General features: G+C 37.4%; 4 protein-coding genes across 17 annotated transcripts; 2 read left to right on the top strand and 2 right to left on the bottom strand.

The window, feature by feature from the left end:
• Nucleotides 1-94: 94 nt before the first annotated feature.
• LOC135160675 (transmembrane protein 65) lies at nt 95-4,599 on the bottom strand. Of its 3 annotated transcripts, none has more exons than XM_064117480.1 (6): nt 3,971-4,599; nt 2,668-2,688; nt 1,976-2,017; nt 1,697-1,764; nt 1,212-1,415; nt 95-958 (listed from the first exon to the last, which is right to left on the bottom strand). In XM_064117480.1, the coding sequence occupies exons 1-6, from the start codon at nt 4,260-4,262 to the stop codon at nt 848-850; spliced, it is 738 nt and encodes a 245-aa protein (XP_063973550.1). In that variant the 5' UTR covers nt 4,263-4,599; the 3' UTR covers nt 95-847. The 3 variants fall into 3 exon arrangements, with proteins under 3 accessions (XP_063973550.1, XP_063973548.1, XP_063973551.1); XM_064117478.1 differs by lacking the exon at nt 2,668-2,688 and adding an exon at nt 3,055-3,180 and having other exon boundaries at nt 3,971-4,593; XM_064117481.1 differs by lacking the exon at nt 2,668-2,688 and having other exon boundaries at nt 3,971-4,598.
• Nucleotides 4,600-4,700: 101 nt separating this feature from the next.
• Nucleotides 4,701-6,106, top strand: LOC135160676 (ADP-ribosylation factor-related protein 1). The gene is made up of 5 exons (XM_064117482.1): nt 4,701-4,934; nt 5,134-5,304; nt 5,406-5,487; nt 5,563-5,734; nt 5,896-6,106. The coding sequence occupies exons 1-5, from the start codon at nt 4,842-4,844 to the stop codon at nt 5,993-5,995; spliced, it is 618 nt and encodes a 205-aa protein (XP_063973552.1). The 5' UTR covers nt 4,701-4,841; the 3' UTR covers nt 5,996-6,106.
• Nucleotides 6,107-15,774, top strand: LOC135160667 (AP-1 complex subunit gamma-1). 12 transcript variants are annotated; one of them, XM_064117462.1, is made up of 14 exons: nt 6,940-7,169; nt 8,649-8,764; nt 9,485-9,546; nt 9,922-10,114; nt 10,810-10,956; nt 11,059-11,374; nt 12,033-12,443; nt 12,511-12,741; nt 12,909-13,130; nt 13,269-13,396; nt 13,598-14,136; nt 14,201-14,361; nt 14,435-14,527; nt 14,617-15,774. In XM_064117462.1, the coding sequence occupies exons 2-14, from the start codon at nt 8,745-8,747 to the stop codon at nt 14,716-14,718; spliced, it is 2,625 nt and encodes an 874-aa protein (XP_063973532.1). In that variant the 5' UTR covers nt 6,940-7,169; nt 8,649-8,744; the 3' UTR covers nt 14,719-15,774. The 12 variants fall into 12 exon arrangements, with proteins under 12 accessions (XP_063973528.1, XP_063973527.1, XP_063973529.1 ...); XM_064117464.1 differs by having other exon boundaries at nt 8,646-8,764; nt 9,931-10,114; XM_064117461.1 differs by having other exon boundaries at nt 8,646-8,764.
• LOC135160674 (COP9 signalosome complex subunit 5-like) lies at nt 15,756-17,619 on the bottom strand. The gene is made up of 3 exons (XM_064117477.1): nt 17,248-17,619; nt 16,678-17,107; nt 15,756-16,610 (listed from the first exon to the last, which is right to left on the bottom strand). Exons 1-3 carry the CDS (start codon nt 17,397-17,399, stop codon nt 16,161-16,163), a joined length of 1,032 nt encoding a protein of 343 aa, XP_063973547.1. The 5' UTR covers nt 17,400-17,619; the 3' UTR covers nt 15,756-16,160.
• Nucleotides 17,620-17,780: the final 161 nt, after the last annotated feature.

Here is a 17,780-nt window from a genome sequence, read left to right as displayed (position 1 = left end):
TTTTGTGATTTGAGATTTTTTGAAGGTCAACCCTGTGGTCTCTTGGTGAATATGATTCTCCATTTGGTTTGAAAAAATTTTGAAAAATAATTGGTTCAGGAGAACAAATAAGTTTTATTCTTCTTTTATTTTAGAAATAAATATTTCAATAAAATCACAACTTAACCGTAGATTTAACAAATTCAGAACGCTCTAAATCAGCTCTTTTTCAATTCCTGCCTTATTTCATTTTGAAAATGGGCATAAATGCATTTGTTCTGGAATAATACAGTAACGTCTCTTAAATAAAATGAGTTCAAATTTCCCTCTACAATTTTTCAAAACATTGTCTTCAGAAGCTGTTCGCGGAAATAGTTCCATTAGTTATACACATATCTGCCACACTCTCAGACTTATCTTTTCCTACCAATCCCCTCAACAATTTTGATTGTTACGATTTTACAATTCCTTGGTCCACATTAACTCATCTAAAAATTCCGGTTTTTTCTAAAATTCTTCATTCAACACTTCAACTCTCTAATTTGTCATTTCTATAATTTTTTTCACCTAATTCACACATAGAACTTAGTTTCGTCTCTACGGAAAGAGTTGAGAAGTCAGTAATGACTGCAAAGTAAATAAAAACGTCACTAATAATAATAATTAGAAATTCTAGAACGCTCTTCGTAACAATGGATACACTATATACATTTTTACGTACATAAAGCAAACATTTTTATGGACGTTATGCTTAGCGAGTTATTTTTTGCTTACAAATTATTCGTGTTCTTGGAGTATGGCAACTATTAACAAAGTGACTGACTGAGTCATGCGAAAAAATGTGAATGCCCTGTTATTTGTCAATTATTTAGTTTCCGTCTTCTTCCACGGAATTGTCGTCCTTTTTCGAATCTGGGTGCAACCAGAGAAGTGGAGTCATTCCTAACATGCAGCCAATTGTCACTCCAATAACTCGACCCTGAAAATAATTTAATTTGTTGTTTTATATGATTATTTCATATTCCTGAGCATGTCCATCACTGAGTGAAGAGTATTATAAAAAAATTAAATCATTATCTTAAGGGCTTATGAAGCCAATAGGACCTGTTAATTTTTTTTCAATTTTGCAATTACAAAAAATATAATTAAACACATATGGGGGGTTTTGTACTAGCGATTTTAGGGAGCAGGTTTTAATCTTAGACTGTATTCCCTCAAATTAACAAAGTTACCAAATTGGCTGCTAATCTCGATTTAGGTAGATCGAGTTGTATGGGCGTCAATCGGGGCGGCTGAAATCCAATTTTTTGCGCGAGTAATTCAACGTAATACGCCGATCCAATCCCCAGAATGTCCGATATCGTATTGCCCAGCGCAGCTGCTGCCATCGTCGATATAGCTATCACAGCACCAACCGATGTTTCGATTTGTTCCCCCTATGAACATCCCAGAAATCAATATCATTGATCTATTCGGCTCCCAAATCTTTTTGAATAATTCTCATGACAGAATAAAAAGTATCTGTTCGTACTATTGCATCATCAAATGAATAATTTCAGGTCTTCAACTTCGATTAGTCACGAAATGAGTCAACGCTCGTCAATTTCCATGACCGAAAAACATTAGTTATAGAAAACCCCAGTTTAGTCATTTAGACCATGTGGAAGTCATTAATTTTTTATTGAATTTTCAATGACGAAAACACCGGAGTACTCACAGCAATAATCATGATGAAATTATCAAGAAATCCAAATCCAATAAATGGAATCGCATTTGCGACGGCCACTGAAAAAAAATCCAAATCAATTATCCAGAGCAACATCTATAATGTAAAATAGCTCCACATCACTCTGTACAGTGAATGAGTAAATACGTTGAATAATTCTATAATTATCTGAATGAATTATTGAACTGTCGTACCTATTTATTATGACTATTGATTACCGCATACTAAAATTATAAATTCGTTGGAATAACTTTTTTTTTGTATATTTACCTCTCATCAGATCTTTCCGTTGTGGCTGTGGTACTGTTGCAACTGAAAACAACATAAAAATATGATTAATAGATCTTTGAGAAACTTCCACCCAGTGGTACCATCACAGATGGAACCCTTCTTTCTATGAATAAAAAAAACAATCTGATAGAGAAATAAAATTGTCAAAATTCATAAGACTGAATCGTAATGAGCGATTTAATTTTCAGGTGAATGAAATTTTGATTGGGTTACTATAACGATCAGTCTCAAGCTCTTGCAAAGTCCAGAAAATATATAAAGAACTTTGGCTCGTTCCCACTCCATAAAAATACCTATTTGATAACTAAAAATGTGAACATTGCCATGCGTCATTCTGTAGCTCTTGTGTGATTCCATGATAAAAGCATAAGTAATCCAAGAAAACATGTATTTGAGGCAGACTTACAGAATTAGATTTTTTTGTCCAGTGTGATAGGTAAAGCAGAAAGGAGACAGCCTGTGTCAGTAAGACATATTCCGTAAATGGTAATATTCATTTAAACAATCGGGAATAAAACACGATAAATAAATCATAGAAATGTGCCCAGAGCTTGGGTGGAAGGCAGAGGACAGTGAGAATTCTCTAAACAAACAGAAAATAATCACACTGAGATTGTTTATTTTTGTCTGTTTTATTTGTTATTCTAACATTTAGGTGCATGCCAGCTTACACTGTTCTCCCCAGGGATCCGCTTAAAGCAATAGTTCATTATTAGTACCAAAAATTGGTTAATCTTTTGGCAAAAACATTTCAAATTCCAGGAATTAATTTTCGGCATTGACAGTTATTTTTTCCATTTTCTAAAAAAGTTCCTTGAACTTATGTCATTTATGAACATAAAGAGTCATTGTATGCTGCACATTGAATTCTCGTAAATTAACTTTGGGGAAGAGAAATTGATTACGTGGTTAACTTTATGGGCTGAGGAGAGTTTCAAGAAACTTTTTTGTCATTAGATAACTAGAGAAGAATCTTGAAAGGGGTTAATAGTGCCCACAACCACCGCTGCCTCCCTCGAAAGCTGAAATCAACAGTTTTTTTATTAAGACACTCGTACCATACTTTTTTAGTAGCCAGTCGTCAGGTACTGCACAGTAACTCCCAGTGGGGTCGACGTCTCCCAGTGAGGGGACACTGCTGGGTCTGCCGAATTTACTCCGCCAGCGAAATGCTGCCAATTGACCTGTAGTAAACTCTTGTCCATCACATTCTGCCTTATGTAGATTAATTTTATATGTTTACGTGACAGAGTTGTCCTTAGGGACAGCTAGAAAAGGGTAGTGTGCTACACGAAGAGAAATGTTCGTCAATAATTAAAATTCCATGAGCGATTACGGAATCGACTGAGAAAATTAAAATGACGGTATGGCATTTTTCCACATGCGATCTAGTCGGAAATTAATGAACGCCCCGAAAAAGCCCCTGAATTGACGTAAAAAATATGTGGCAATCTCTACAATCTCCAATATCATTCCTCTCCAAATCACGACAAACATACGTCATTTTCATCGAATATTTCACTCCCCATACGCGGGCATGTGTGAGAGATCCGATAACATCCCATTTACGTAGGTCTCTTGCCCTTCTCCCCCTCAGGCGATAACAGATCAAAATTCGATGATTTACCCATGATGACTACAATCAATAGACAATTAGAACGGCTCAACGTGAGTGCCAATCGCGTTTTTATTGAAAATCAGAAAAGGTGGGGAGTTTATCGACTAAACATAATTTTATTCATCGAAAATGGACGAAGGGTTGAAAACCATCAGTGTATGATATTATCAATATTCAAATTTCAATAAATGATTTATAAAATATTTGAAAAATTTGATATATAGTGAGATTCGATTCCTCAACTTTAATTCTATTCTCTGTATATTGATAATTTACGATTTGTTTTCCCATCTTCTCCTCTACAACCTTCACCAGATGCCCGAGGGCCATAAAACCCAAAGTCTCAATAAACTTACCCTCATACTCTGCTCGTGTCTTCTCGGACTGGCATTCCTGGAGTGCGTGAATCAACACCGTTCTCTCATCATTAGTAAGTTTAACAGCGAGTTCCTTCGCCTGTTGCTTGGAAAGTGCTCCAGGAAGAGTACCAGGACTAGCTGTCGCTCCAATAGCAGCTCCAAATCTTCTCTTCCCTCCGGAGATCCTTCTCTGCCCCAGCCACCCCCTCGAGCAGCACTTGAATCCACCTCCTAGGATATAAGCCCCAAAATTAACCCTCGACTGACACAGAACTGTCATCGTGCTCATCTTGAATTATTGATTCCCCTCTCGACAACTTCACAATCTCTCGATGTCCTCTGCCCTGTAACTGCCGGTGACAATTTGTGATCACACTGAGGTCATCGACGCATCAATGATTATCGATTGATCACTAATGATTTTATCGACTTTATTCGATGACAGAATGGCAAATTATCACTTCTTGACGTCAGTTGGTAATTGTTGAGCACTTTGCAATCACTGTGAGGTCATCGTTCATGTATTTATGGCTCCTAGTGCGTTGTCGATGACTTAATCGATCTGTCAGTTAATTCTTCAGGGGCTTACGTGCACGGTCGAGTGCCAACTGATTTCTGCTACGAATTTTCCATGAAATTCTTGCCGAATGTAAATTTCTTCGGGTGGCTGGAATACCCCTTGACGTCATCGTTCGGTTTGAAGTGCGATTGGATGGCTCTCGCGGAGTTTTATGGTCGATAGAGTGGGGGGCAATTGGCGATTCTGATTGGTGCTATGGTGCAATGACAAGTGTCAGATGGTGTTTATTTTGACGAAGAGAGGATGGAATTATAATATTGGATTCATGGGGTTCAATGATTTTTCAAAATGTACACATTGTTAAATGGATTATATAAGTATCTGGTGCAAAAGGACGAGTACTTCGTGTTGATTCTAGGACTCGATAATGCCGGCAAAACGGTGAGTTCGGCTTTGAGGTTATGGCTGAGGTGGTACTGATAAGGTCCAGGTGTCGGCAGGGAAGGGAATTGGAGAAGATTTAATACTGAAAATTTGGTTTATTCGTTTATGATAATTCTCTATATAACTGATAATATTCTGATATAAGTGATTATGCAATTTTCATGGATACCACATGGTATTTTATGTTTTTTTCCAGACGTATTTGGAGGCTGCTAAAACAAAATTCACGAAGAATTATAAGGGGATGAATCCCAGCAAAATAACAACGACAGTTGGTCTCAATATTGGTAAAATTGATATAGATGGTGTGAGACTTAATTTTTGGGATTTGGGTGGTCAGGAGGAATTGCAATCACTCTGGGACAAGGTAAACGAAATTTAGTAAGATGATTATTCAGTTGTTCTCATAATGAGATAGTCTAAGCACTAAGGAACTCCTTTTTTCATTGACTCTATTCCTTGTCACAGTATTATGCTGAATCACATGCAGTTATCTACATTGTAGATTCGTCAGATCGTGACCGGATTCCAGATTCCAAAGAGACATTTGGTAATCATCCATATCCGTTGAATAATACATAAACAATAATGAAATAAAATGAATTATTTCCAATTTTATTTCAAGATCGAGTGATATCTTCAGAACATTTGACTGGCGTTCCCTTATTAGTTCTGGCGAATAAGCAGGATATTCTAGATTCAATGGGCATTAGAGAAGTTAAGCCTATATTTAATCGCAATGCTCATTTGATTGGGAGGAGGGATTGCATGGTGATGCCAGTTTCGGCATTGAAAGGGTAAAATGTACTTCCACATTTTTAAGAGAAAGGACCTCCTTTACTTTTATCATCAAACTTGAGAGGTTGAAGCGGAAGACCCTATTATAAGTCATTAGAAGAGCGAATATTAAATATCCCTCCACAATTAAAATAATTGTCTTATTCCAATTTTCCTCTAGGGATGGAGTTGACGAAGGGATTCACTGGCTGGTGGACTGCGTAAAGCGTAACAGCGACGTTCGACCCCCGCGAAATCAGGACGACAACGGTTTATCATAGCCTCCTTGCAGCTCCCGAACAACCCCCATAAACTTTTCTTATCGCCCCCGAAAATTAATAAAAAATTCCAAAAGACTGTTGCACATGAGTAATAAAATTTGATTACATTTAGTTCTCCTTTATCATGTGATAAACGAATCAAAAATAGTCCAAGCGATAGCACAGGTAGAGGAGATAAGAGATAAGACGATGAGAAACGAATAACTCAGGTCTGAGTCTTTCCCGATTCTCTTTCGACTCTCGAATGAAAGTCGAAAAATGGCGTCTGGATTTACGTAAAAATATTCCTCACCATTCCTCAGTTAATTTTGTTTGCTTTATGGGTTCAACGACATTGTGATTTTTTGTGATTTGTATGTGAGATGTGGACGTATTGGGATACCGACGACTGGAGTGTGTTGCCACCACAGCTCAATCGAAGGTGAACTCTTTTGAAAATATATTTTTCCATTAAAAGTATTTATTTTAAATAGTTCAATTTCTTTTATTATGAAAAAATTTCATCCGTGAAAACACGAGGTGAATCAACATCCTCTATAAGGTGGTAATAATGGTCGAAAACGATAATGGTCTGCGGATGGGTGGTTTATGATTTTGTTTTTATTGTGTGAAACTTATTTTAAATATTATTTCCAACACTTCTTTTCTGGTTTATGCAGTAATTATTACTTGGCTTAGGGGATTAAGAATGATTATTCTCAGATATCTTCATTTACTCCATTCAAATTTTTCCGGCCTTCCCGCTTTGACCACCGAAGTCAACCGGCACTCTGCCTCCCTGAAAGCCCAACTCTCCAAGAACCCATCGACATGATTAAAAAACTGATGCCCTTTCCCTTGCAATAACAAGTCTGCGAAAGTTCAAAAAAAATTCTCAAATGTGTCACCAACATCTCTCCCCCAACCGCCATTTTGGTTTGCACGTTGGAAGAAAAACGTTCAAGTAGTGGTAGTGGGGGGGGGGTTAGTAGAGTCAAGTAGAGTTGAGCCCAGAGGTGGAAAACCCAATTTGTACCGAACAATTGAAGAAAAGACCGATGAAGGTTGATTTTCCAGTGATTTTCACTACCTCCAAATTTCCAAACTCCAATTACATTTTACATTCCCCCCCGTAATGGTTTTTGTGTTCCCTAAAAAAGACCATTAGTACTTAAGTGTCAGTGTTTCGGCTCAGGTACGTCTGTGTCAATAAAAAGTGTTAGAGAATGGTGTGAGAAAAATAGGAAAAACGTGGAAAAACGGAGTGTGAGGATTAATTGATGTTGAAGGGGGGCTATGTGGTGGTCCAGGAGATGTTCTCCTCGTCGATGAGGTGTGGGAGGGCGCTGATAAGACTCAGGGGCCTGGTCACAGTCGTAACACCGTGTCTGGGGAGGTCTCTACATCATTGGAGTGACACCGTGGCATTACAACACATTTTACCGTGCTCTTGGCTGGTTCCATTCGATAGTTTTTTTTTCACTGGTTCCTCTGCGGCACGGGTGGTGTCGGGGAAGGTGCACCTGTCGGGAAACCGAGGGACAGCCACAGATAACCAAATTCGGGGACGTGCTAACCTTGGTATCGGCGAGATTGCCAGGTGCATGGAGCACAGATGGGTAAAATGAGAGGTTTTCTGTCGTCAGTAACTCGAGATTGGGCCAGTGAAATTGTCTTTTTTTTCCTCGTCTCAAGGTCTTTAGGACTTGACAATGGGATACAATTTGTTCACGGAGTCCACTTGAACATTAAATATTGATGATATGAAGTTCATTTTACTTCATCTTTTCTTATCATCTTTGTTTTTTGGAGCTTGAGTGATAAACTTGACAATGACGAAAAATTCGACAGTATCAGATTTGATTTAAGTCATTCTAGGGTTGTTTAGGTATTCTCAGGTCATCATTTTGAAGGACTGTCGAACCCTGAAGAAAACTATATTGAGTTTCCCATCATTCATTATTCTGGAATATAATGACTCTCATGATTTTCCTTTCAATCGCCTCCTCAATTGTTGAAATTCCATAAATACGGAAGAGTCACCGTCTTCATGCTACGATTCTCAGTCCTCAACAAAAGGATATTTCAAATATTTATAATTTATTCACTTCTCTAAACTGTTTGAGCAATTCGCATTGTTTAACCCCCTTTGTCTTAACTCCGCTGTTATAACTTTCCATTTTTTCTCTCAGAAAAATAATAAACTTTCCCATTGAGCTGAATAATCAGAAACTTCATCGTCAATCCCAGAAGTGTGCTGACTGGATTAATCGTTGATTAGAAGTTCTTCCTGCGAATTTACCTTTCATTAGCCTACCTTCGTCTATTTGCCCTTAGCTGTCGCAGTGCGAACGACTGGAGGAAAACAAATAGGGAAACAACATCAATTAATCAACTCGTTTTTCCTCTTTTATCCAGTGTTAAAGTGGTATAACACGTCCTCGAAACATAACAACTTGTTAATTATAAATTATCAACGAAATGAGTGACTGAAAGAAAAACTCGTGGAGATTTTTCTGCTGCTTTTGGAAGAACCCACCCCCCGATACATAAGAGTTTTTAATCACTCATCGTCGCGATAAATTCATAATTAACCGTTGAAATGACTGAAAAAGTGATAATTCTTCACCTGATCTGGAATTTTGCTTTAATTATTCCTAACGATATTCAGCAGGACTCGAGCCGTACACTTTGGAGCTGATTCTTGTTAATCCAAAACATTCCAGTATTTTATATTCGTTGAAACACGTCAGGAGACACGTTGTGAACCATGAATGCCTCCGAACACGGGTAATAAATTAATTAATTAAGATAAATCTCGGAAAAACCCTTCGCTCTATTCGTTCATTATCTCTAAAACAGATCTCAAGCGTCACTACATTGTCAGTTCGAAAAGAACGCCCTCAGAACTATTTTGTAATGTTTAAAATCCATTTCCCTAATGAACCGGAGCAACCGAGACAAAGAGATGTTCACGTGCATTTTATTTCGAGAATATCTCTGCCACCAACACGTTGAGAGGAAAAAGTAAAACAAACTTTTTATAGGTCATAAAATTCACCACCAAAAACGTTTTCTGGTTTCATCCTCTACGTTCAACGGTTTCAGGGATATTCATGGAATAATATTTTAAATAAGTTTCCTGCATTGAATTTTCATGAACTACGTTTAATTGAAGAGAAAATTGGATTATAAATTCTGGAAAAATCCCCTCAACTTTTCCTCTAAACTCAAGCCGAATGTAACTGCATAAACCAGTCAGATTTGTGTTAAATACTAATTTCATAGTTGTTTTGAAATTGTTGCCATCTGCAGTCATTGCTGGTTCGAGCTGATGAAATTAATAATATTCAAATGATAGGAATTGGCAAAGTTCTTCGATGTAGCTGAATAGTAATAAACAATAATTGGATAGTTTCAATTTCCACCCGCTAATAATGATTTGCGAATTTGTTTAATCATGACTGCAAGTGGAAATGCATGGGTTTGTACCTGTTTGTGTGTTTCCAGGTTTAACCCAGCCTTTAACATGGCCTCAATAAGGCAGGCATTGAATGAGGCTGTTGAAAGAGGTGGGTACACTCCCAAACTAATCAACACGTTTTATTCATTCATTCACCCTGTTCCTACATTCCTGATTTATTCGCTTATAGCTATTCATCAGCTTTGAATTCACTCTGAAAGTAATTTTCGAAAATTGTCAATCCTAGAACGACCACGAAATCATATATTGCTGGGGTTGAATGTTTGCTCTCAACAAAGATAAACATTGGATTTTTTTTATGTTCAAATGTTCTATAGTAGTTACATTCCGGGGTTCAAATTAAGAAAGGTTTACTGTGGTGGAGTAAATTCAAAGCTTCCACCAGCTGGGAACACTAACACCTCACAATTCATCTTCTAACCACGAAAGCACGACTTATAACGCCTCTTGGTAATTTCGAAAGTATCAACAGTGAGAATGCCAGCACCAACAAGGCTCAGGGATCTGATAAGGCAGATAAGGGCAGCTAGAACTGCTGCTGAAGAACGTACGGTTGTGAATAAAGAGTGTGCGTACATCAGATCGACATTTAGGGAGGAGGACAGCGTCTGGAGATGCCGAAATATTGCGAAATTACTGTATATTCATATGCTGGGGTGAGAAAACTTTTATCACGAGATTTTATCACTATAAGTTATTGATTAATGCGTCTAACTGGAGGGAGACTGTTTTTTCAATTATCTGAGCATCTCACGAGGGGGAATTGTAGGGTAAAATGTCAGAACATTTCTCCGGAGGAGGTAATCCCCCGTAGAAAATAGGATTTTCTTGAAATTAGAAATTTCGAACTGTAGGAAAATGATTTCGAAAACTTACCGCTAAAAAATAAATATGTCATGAAAGGGGGTCCTTTCCGGGCCCAATTGGTGTCAGTTTTATTGATTTATATTATTCTATTCTCATATAGGTATCTTATTACGTTTTTACATTTTGATTTCTTCCGCATCTCATAAGAAAAGTAGAAAAATACGAAGTGAACGCCATCAAGGCTGAATATAATAGTACATGACATGTATATAATTCGCAAACCCAGTCAATCAGTAGAATTGCTTCTCGATAAAACCACAGCCATCGAGATTGGTTATCTGGACTTATCAATTCATTTTCATTTTCCAGTTTCCATTGCAATTTACAATTTTCCATAACTTTATCATGATCATTTGATAAAAATCGTGAAGATTCGCTGAAAACATTCGCTGAAATGGCCATTAAAATGAAACTTTTTACTCCTCCACTACTCAAGTTCTTCATTGCTACTCATAAAAAGAATGAGAATAAAATTTTATTGCAGTTATCCAGCACATTTTGGTCAACTGGAGTGTTTGAAACTCATAGCCTCACCCAGATTTACTGACAAACGTATAGGATATCTGGGGGCAATGTTATTGCTCGATGAGAGACAGGATGTTCATTTGTTAATCACCAATTGCCTGAAACAGTACGTTGAAATAATTAAATGAAAATATGTAACTAATTATTTTGGAAAATAATGAGAATTTATATAATGAGTTTCTAATAAATCTGTTTCCATGAATTCCAGAGACTTGAATAATTCAACTCAATTTATAATTGGCATAGCTCTATGTACCCTGGGTGCAATAGCATCACCAGAAATGGCTCGTGATTTAGCATCTGAAGTCGAGAGACTCATGAAATCACCAAATGCATATATTCGTAAAAAGGCAGCATTGTGTGCATTTAGAATAATACGTCGTGTACCAGAACTCATGGAAATGTTTCTACCAGCAACTAGGAGCCTACTCTCTGAGAAAAATCATGGAGTCCTCATTACCGGTGTTACGTTAATTACGGAAATGTGTGAAAATAGTGTGGACACTCTCAATCATTTTAAGAAGGTAAATTCAATTATGCAAACTATTAGGATTAATTGTTCCCAACATTTTTACGTTAAAACCCCATAAAACTTCATAATTTTTTTGAGCAAATCACTTTTTCATTCAAAATCAAAAATCATTCTCAGAGATAATTGAAGACCATCTTCAAAGCATCATCAGAACAAATAATAATTATGTAATTTTTTCCTTTTATTTTAACTTGAGAAAATAATTGACGAAAATGAAAAATAATAGTTGAAATAATGAATTCTATCCTGTCTCCAGGAGTGCGGCCACCGAGAGGTAAAATTTAATTAATCCAATCAATGTTAATTTCCAAATTACTTAATTTGACTGCATGGTAATTCAGGCATAATTCATGTTCCATAATTTCCTGTTTACCCGACACGTGATAATTTTTCAATGAGGATATTGGAAATTTTCCGAGATAACTGCACCAGGTATTAAAATACGATAAAATGTGAATATTTCGAAATTCCTCGAGAAAATTTCCAAGCCACGGAGAACATTGTTCCAACTGTTAATTTATTATTTATTTACGTTGAAAAATGTATTGCAGGAATCCTGCATTCTTTCTTGATGGATTCTCTCTATCTTTCCACTGAAAATGTCAAAAAAGCTCAGAGAATAACAAAGAAACCTTGATTATCGTTTCTAGATTGTTCCGAATTTGGTGAGAATCCTGAAGAACTTGATACTCGCTGGATATTCCCCTGAACACGACGTCTCTGGCGTCTCTGATCCATTTCTGCAAGTGAAGATCCTTCGTCTGCTGAGAATTCTGGGGAGAAACGATGTCGATGCTTCTGAAGCAATGAACGACATTCTTGCCCAAGTGGCCACCAACACTGAGACAAGTAAAAACGTTGGAAACACTATTCTTTACGAGACTGTTCTATCCATCATGGACATCAAGAGTGAAAGTGGCCTCAGGGTTCTAGCTGTCAATATTCTTGGACGATTTTTGCTTAATAACGATAAAAATATTCGTTATGTTGCTCTCAATACACTTTTGAAAACTGTTTACGTAGATACTTCAGCTGTTCAGAGACATAGATCAACAATTTTGGTAATTATAATGATTTACTTTAGAGGCAGTTGCTTTATCAATGATCCCATTCAATTTTTTCCTTCAGGAATGTTTGAAAGATCCAGATGTATCGATAAGAAGACGTGCGATGGAGTTGAGCTTCGCACTCGTAAATTCTAACAATATCCGAAACATGATTAAAGAACTTCTGCTGTTCCTGGAGAAAGCAGATCCAGAATTCAAAGCTCAGTGTAGTAGTAACATTGTAATGTCTGCTGAGAGATATTCGCCGAACAAACGCTGGCACCTGGAGACGCTTTTCAAAGTCCTCGTAGCTGTGAGTTTATTACAATTTCCAAAAGCTGCTCATATTCTTCCCTGAATCGTTCCTCCGATACTTATAAATTACTCAAATGATAGATTCTAATTCTCCCTCCTAACTCTTCCTCACATCTTTCATGTTTTATATTTTGCCAAAATATTTTTATTGTTTTATTCTCCAAGGCTGGAAATTACGTTCGTGACGACGTGGTAGCTTGCACCATCCAATTGATTTCTGAGACCCAGCCTCAACAGGGTTATGCAGTCAATGCACTATGGCATGCACTTGAACGAGACACATTCGATAAACAACCGTTGGCTCAGGTTGCCACGTGGTGCATCGGGGAGTACGGGGATCTTTTATTATATAGTCCACCTCCAGAGGATGTGGAGGCTCCAGTTAATGTGCGTATCTTACTACCAAACTTTTAAAGCTCGCAATATTATAAATGTTATTCTCATTACCTCACATTTTCACATTATTCGCATCTTAAATATCTTTGTGGCTTCATTGCATGATTTTTATTGAGACTTTATTTTCAGTTGACAGAGGACGATGTGATAGATGTGTATCAAAGGCTCCTCTGGAGTCCTCAGAACACCGTGGTCACCAAGCAGTACACTCTGCTATCTCTGACGAAACTCAGCACAAGATTCCAACGAGGAAATGAGTGAGTTCTCCCTCTGGTTCCCAGAAATCCTTTGAAACCCCTGATTGTTTTTAAAAAGTAGTACAATACGATCTTTATTTGAATCTATCATTCTTATACTAAAATAATCCATCCATCCATCCATCCATTTATCCATTTATCCATTTAATTGTTGTCTAGTGCTGTGTACGTATGCATGAACATCGGTCGAAATTATTTCAGTAGGACGCCTCGATTTTACAGGAAAATACGCCAGATAATAGATACATTCGGTAGTAATCTGCACATTGAGCTGCAGCAGCGAGGAATCGAGTTCTCTCAATTATTCAGGAAATACGATCACTTGAGGCCAGCACTGCTGGAAAGAATGCCCCCAATGGAGACAGCTAGACCCCAGGCGAATGGTATAATTGGACTTGTGAATGGAGAACAAGACATCGAGGAGGACAAACCTGTCGAGACAGCTACCACTCCTGCTAGTGACTCCAGTGCACTTCTGGATCTTCTTGGATCGTCGGAATTGTCTGTACCAGCTTTGGTAACGTCTCCCGGGGCTGTGAATAATTCAACCGCTGGAAATAATGACCTCCTGGACTTGCTTGGGGGCCTGGATCTCTCGCCGCCTGCTGGGACCACGGGAAATGGAATTGAAGAGGTGGTAAGTCCTCTGGGAGTCATGGGAGGCAATGAAGGAATTTTTAGCCCAACTTCCACCGGCAATTTCTTGGTTGATGGATTACTTACTGCTCCTATTCAAAATGGTGAGTTCGGCAGAGATTTTTATTTATACTCTATATTTGAACTTTTCATTTTCTTGAATTCTAGAAGTGCCAAGTGTATCAGTTTTGGATAAAGCTGGACTGAAAATCAACTTCAAAATGGAACGACCACTGGATACACCTGATCTTCTCGTTATCAACATGACTGCAGGCAATTCAACAGGAATTCCACTTACTGATTTTCGATTTGAAGCTGCAGTCCCTCGAGTAAATGAAACAATGATTTTTAATAATCGTGGTCCATAATGAATCCTCTGTTATCTTTTGTGTTTTTGTCTAGACATTCCAATTGCAAATGCTGCCACCCTCGAGCACTGTCATCTCACCCTCTGGACAAGTCACTCAAGTCCTAAAGGTCTCAAATATGAATTCGGTAAGAATAAATATCAGTGATTAATTGCAGTTATGAATTTTAGATGACTGCGATTAGAAGCAAATAAATAAATGAAAAAATTTTCTCAGGGAAATCTACGAATGCGTCTTCGCATTTCGTACACCGGTGATTCGGGCCCAGTTCTCGAGCAGACGGAGGTTAACAACTTCCCAACCATTGGATCCCAGTGACATATTACCGCTGATAATTTTGTAAATACGCCTGCTTGAATCAACCCCATCCCACAAACTCCACTACCATCAAGAGTATCAGAGACAGAGGAGTCAGGTGTTATTAATCGTGCTCTTCATTAAAAAACACGGAATATTACTCTGGAGGGTGGTTTCGTTACACTCGATCCTCGAAAACAAAATCGTAGGAACAGTCATATATTCGTAAATCAATTAGTAATTCAATTTCGTTAAGAACTCCAAGTCTGTCAGGTTTAGAAAAAAATGTAAAAAAATATTTTGTGTTGAGTTCCACCACTTCATTTCAAATTTAATCAATTTCTTCTGAATTGAAAAAAGCAGGATAATATCTGAGTAAAAATCGCCCTCCAGGTATCGTTTTTTTTCTACTTTGCTTGTAATTAACAAAAAAAAGCTCTGTATATATTAGGTAGCTTGTTTCTAACCTGAAGATTCAGCAAACACATGAAAGAAAACATAATTTTCAGATGAAAATAACGATAAACTCAATTATTCTATGATGTATTACTTAGCCAACATAAGTTTTCTATGTTTAACCGCCAACAGAGGAGCTGAAACATTTTTAAATTGAATTTTACAACCAGAGAACTAAATGTTGAATTTACTCGATATGTTTCCCAAGTTTTTTCCTGCCAAATAATCAATCAAACTCTACGTACTTAATTCTTTTCGACTCCTATTTGCTGGTTTTTTTTCACAGTATGAAATCCCCTCCGTCCTTGTAAATGAAAAATGAATGTAATTATGAATAAACATCAATTCTCTGGTAATTTCTAATGAATTTTATAAATTATTGAGGTAACGTGAAATTGCTCCATTATTGTTTCACCACTATTTTAGTTTTATAATTGAATAATAACGTCAGTTTAAATACTTTTCTTTATATAATATTATGTATGAAGAAGATATTATTGTAAGGAAATGATGGATAATGGATGAAAATGGTATGAATAGTTGATGAAAAAGGAAAAAATGTATATAATTTCTAGTGAATCAAGGTGTGAAAATAAAATGTATTTTTATTCCACAAATTTATTGAGTTTTTCATTACTTAAGCAATATTAAAAATTATTAATGAGTTTAGGTAATACCGTAATTCATTTAGATTATGTTGTACTAGTGTCGCCGCGTCCCGGCATTGATATTTGTTTTTTACATTTATTTTACTCCGGAATATACTTCATGTGTCCACTAATCAATTATCACACAGTCGCTAATTAAATCATCGCTTACGGCTAGGAAATAATCGACTATTTCCATGAATCCACCTTGTGCTATCACTGACCCGTGTCGCTTTCTATTTTGTGTAAACCACTCAAGAATGATTGACTAGTAAATAAGCCTTTAAGGTTTAATTCTAAACTTCCTCGTTCTCAAGATAATTCATCGAATTTAATTAATCTACGCCGCGAGTAACTGTGTTATAATTGCATTTTGGTTGTATCCACTTGATTGAATAATCTGTCCTTGATAACTTGCTCCATAAATCCATGGATGACTTCGATCGTGGTTTTACAGCTGTCTTTAGTTACTTTGATAAGTTTATCTTCCGTGGGATGGTCTCGAGGTTCGTTTATGACCATGAATCCATGATTTCCTCGAGCCACGACAACCTCTGACTGCTCTAATTTGTCGGACAAATCGCATATCTGACCCGTGATGTAATCTGCGTTCGTTGAAAGACTAGATCGGCTCAAGGTATTCATCCAGTATTTGTTCCAGAGTGAGCATAGGAGTCGTTTGTCCAGCGATGATTTGAAATAGGAAACGTCCAGGGAGTAGTACTGGCTACAGTGACTACCGAAGTCTTCTATTTTGCTGAGGGGGATCGTTTGATACTCTGAGGGCTCTTCATTAGCTGGCTTGTAACCCTGGCATAATTATTGAGAGTTAAATATTGATTTGAAGACGTATATGAACTGTATTTCTAATCTATACCTTTGGATAAGTCCTGAAAGCCCCTAGGCACACCTTCCCAGCGGATATTGTCCTCACAGGATCGATGACAATGGCGACGAAGGGCTCTTGGAAATTCTGATTGAGCATTTGAGTGGAAACGTCGATACCTGAGAGCCAACAACCATAACCAGGATGACTGTGGTACCAACCAATGACGTGCTCCCGCCTGCCCACTTGTTTGGCAGCCTCAACGTACTCTGTCATGTACTCATACGCCTGAGCTTGGGCATTGACACGAGTCTCAGTACCCTCGACAGGTAGAGCAAACGCCTCCATGATGAACATTGTGTTGGTTGTTACCTTTCCAAGAAGGAGACCCATCACCTCCAGTGTTCCGCCTGATCTCGCATGCATTACCATTTTCAGGAGGGCCAGAGCGGAGATCTTGATTTCCTTGAAGAAGTGAGGACTGAAAGGGAAAGGGCACCCAAATAGAAGTTACCAGAAAGATTTTATCTCGGCTTACTACTTGACTAGTGAATTGGAAAGATGTCAACAATTGAATGCCTCGGGAGGTCATGATTAACTTATTTGATTATTTTCTCTTACTCTTTCTCCCAGGGTCTTGCTGCAAGAATATCTCGTTGTTCTTTGCTCTCATATTTAAAAATCTTATCAGTTTGTGAAATAGTGGTCACTTTGTTTGCGAACTCCCACGTTTCTCGAGCAATTTTTAACTGCTTCTTGAACGCTGTATCCATATTTATTGTTTAGTATCAGTGTTTAATGGACAAATAGATCTTTATGCATCGTATATTACTGATTCAAGCACAAGAAGAGTAGTAATGTATTTAACAATAATCTCAAAATTGAAAAAAAATCTGTTCATAGAAATGTTAATGGAAAAACTTTAAATTATAGCCGGCGAAGATTTTCGCGACCTTCTCGTGAATATACGCGACGTTATGGAACAATAAGAGACGCCAATAAGTAGGGCATATCTCGTTGTAAGCCCTTCCGAAAGGTGGGGTAATTTTGGCTGCAGATCAGTAAAAATTAATATCTTTCAATAGCTTTACTCCATAGTAATAGAGAATCATTTGTATTTCAATATTTGATTTGTCTAATTATTGGTCAGTGGA

Source organism: Diachasmimorpha longicaudata, chromosome 3, assembly GCF_034640455.1.
Source record: "Diachasmimorpha longicaudata isolate KC_UGA_2023 chromosome 3, iyDiaLong2, whole genome shotgun sequence".
NCBI lineage: Eukaryota > Metazoa > Arthropoda > Insecta > Hymenoptera > Braconidae > Diachasmimorpha > Diachasmimorpha longicaudata.
This window is presented reverse-complemented; position numbering and strand designations above follow the sequence as displayed.